This window comes from Austrofundulus limnaeus, unplaced genomic scaffold, assembly GCF_001266775.1.
Source record: "Austrofundulus limnaeus strain Quisiro unplaced genomic scaffold, Austrofundulus_limnaeus-1.0 Scaffold442, whole genome shotgun sequence".
Taxonomy (NCBI): Eukaryota; Metazoa; Chordata; class Actinopteri; order Cyprinodontiformes; family Rivulidae; genus Austrofundulus; species Austrofundulus limnaeus.
In genome coordinates, this window is record NW_013952844.1 from 23,318 (window position 1) to 25,207 (window position 1,890).

The 1,890-nt window shown below is 37.0% G+C and overlaps 1 protein-coding gene across 1 annotated transcript in view; it reads left to right on the forward strand.

Moving 5' to 3' along the window:
* Nucleotides 1-1,890, forward strand: part of LOC106529426 (CCR4-NOT transcription complex subunit 3) — a 31,823-nt gene that overhangs the window by 8,960 nt on the left and 20,973 nt on the right. Inside the window, exons 3-4 of the mRNA XM_014024846.1 lie at nucleotides 1,250-1,317; nucleotides 1,451-1,525. Of these exons, the coding sequence (XP_013880300.1) occupies nucleotides 1,250-1,317; nucleotides 1,451-1,525 (143 nt within the window). The remainder of the gene's footprint in view (nucleotides 1-1,249; nucleotides 1,318-1,450; nucleotides 1,526-1,890) is intronic.

A 1,890-nucleotide genomic window follows, 5' to 3' on the forward strand; every position in this document is an offset into this window, starting at 1 on the left:
ACGTGACAGATAATGTGTGAAACAGATCCAGTTCAGCTGCTGTTTATCTCTTAGTTTCAATGGAGGCTGTGAGCTGTTGTCCTGTTTGGACACCATTTCTGCTCCTCCATGCTGTCACAGACACTACCAGTGGACGGTATGGGCGGGGCTCAGTCTAGTGAACTTTTTCAAGTCTGTGAGCGCTGCTTATCTGCAGGAAACAATTTCTGGGGTGAATTTCTACACTGGTAATCTGTTTTGACCCTGGTTTCTGTACTGGGAAACAAAGAGATTTAAAAAAAGTAGTCCAAACATACGCTAAAATTCTCCTGCCTCTTGGTCATTTTCCATTCATCCTTCATGTTTTCCCTTGTAGTGTGAACGTTTCACAAATATTCACACTATTGAGATGATTTTTTTTCTCCCACACGTTTTTCACAACCTTGTTCCGCAATTTTTGTGCTATTTCAACGATTCATATATCAAATCGTTCAGCTCCTTCAAGACATTCCAGCTATGACTTTTGGTATTTCGGCTGTTTATGCTTTTCAGCTATTTCACTTTCACGGCCACATTTTTTCCCATTGAAAATGAATGGAGGCGTTTTCAACATCTTTAAAATAATTCAAAATATTTGTGCTTTACACATTTTATCTGGTTCAGCTCTTTTTTACTTTCTTGTGCAATATTTAGCTTCATATTTTGTTTATTTTAGCCTTTTTCTGCTATTTCTTGCAAAAATTCTACTCCTTTGTGCAGATGAAAGAATTCACATGATATAATTCTTATCAAAGGATATAAATGCTTTCTTGTTTGTGTTTTATTGTGAGTAAATAATCGTTYCAAGATGGCGAAGTTTGGCTTGAGGTTGCCGGTGATGATAAAGATGTTTCCCTTTCTGTCACGTTTTAATCTGTTTTGATTCGTCGTACATAATTTATGTAGCTGCAGTTTAAAGAATCTGGGATTTATCTGTCATTTATGTTCTGTTACACRCTTGTGTGTGTGCGACTTTTTACTCACGAGCATAATGCGCCTTTTATTGCATGTATATTTTATAATCTGTCGGCTCCAGTTTGGAGCTGCTTCATTTTTATTTGACGTGTTTGTTGTTTTCACTGCATGCCTGATGTAAGAGTGGTCCTGGTTTTAACATCAGAAAATTCGGAGTACGACCTCTCGAATAAGAAGCATTTAATGTATTTATTATAGAAAAAATAACAAATAAAAAGCTGTTCCTGGACAAATAATACATATTTTTCTCTTGCAGGTGAAATAGATCGATGTCTGAAAAAAGTAGCGGAGGGCGTAGAGCAGTTTGAAGACATTTGGCAAAAGGTAATAAATGAAATTATTATTATGAAGTTTTTAGGTCTTATCTTGAATTTTGAACTCATTATTATTAACGAGGACATGTTCCGCAGCTGGTTTCCTTCAGAACTAACCCGACTCGTCGTTTTCTTCTCCTCAGCTCCACAATGCAGCCAACGCAAACCAGAAGGAGAAATATGAAGCCGATCTCAAAAAAGAGATTAAAAAGCTACAGGTGAGAGCAGAGGGCTGTGAAAGTTTTTAAATACTCAACAAACAAACCCCAAAAAATGAATCTTTAACTTTGAGATGATCACAATTAGCATTAGCATGTTTTTTATTGGATTTTGTTCAAAATTATTCTTCCAGGTTTCTTTTTTTTATGTGTAAAAGTTGACCTCTTTTTTTTCGCYTCTCCAGCTGAGTGCCTAAATGTTGGATTGCCTTTCAGACAAAAGTAAATGTGCGCGAGTCATTTTTATGAGAGCATTCAGAGCTCCTCACTGAGTCAGTCCGGCAAACTTTCCTCTTAACTCATTGGCTACGTTCACACTGCAGGCAAATCCGACCCAAATCCGATTTTTTTGACCCATCTGACTC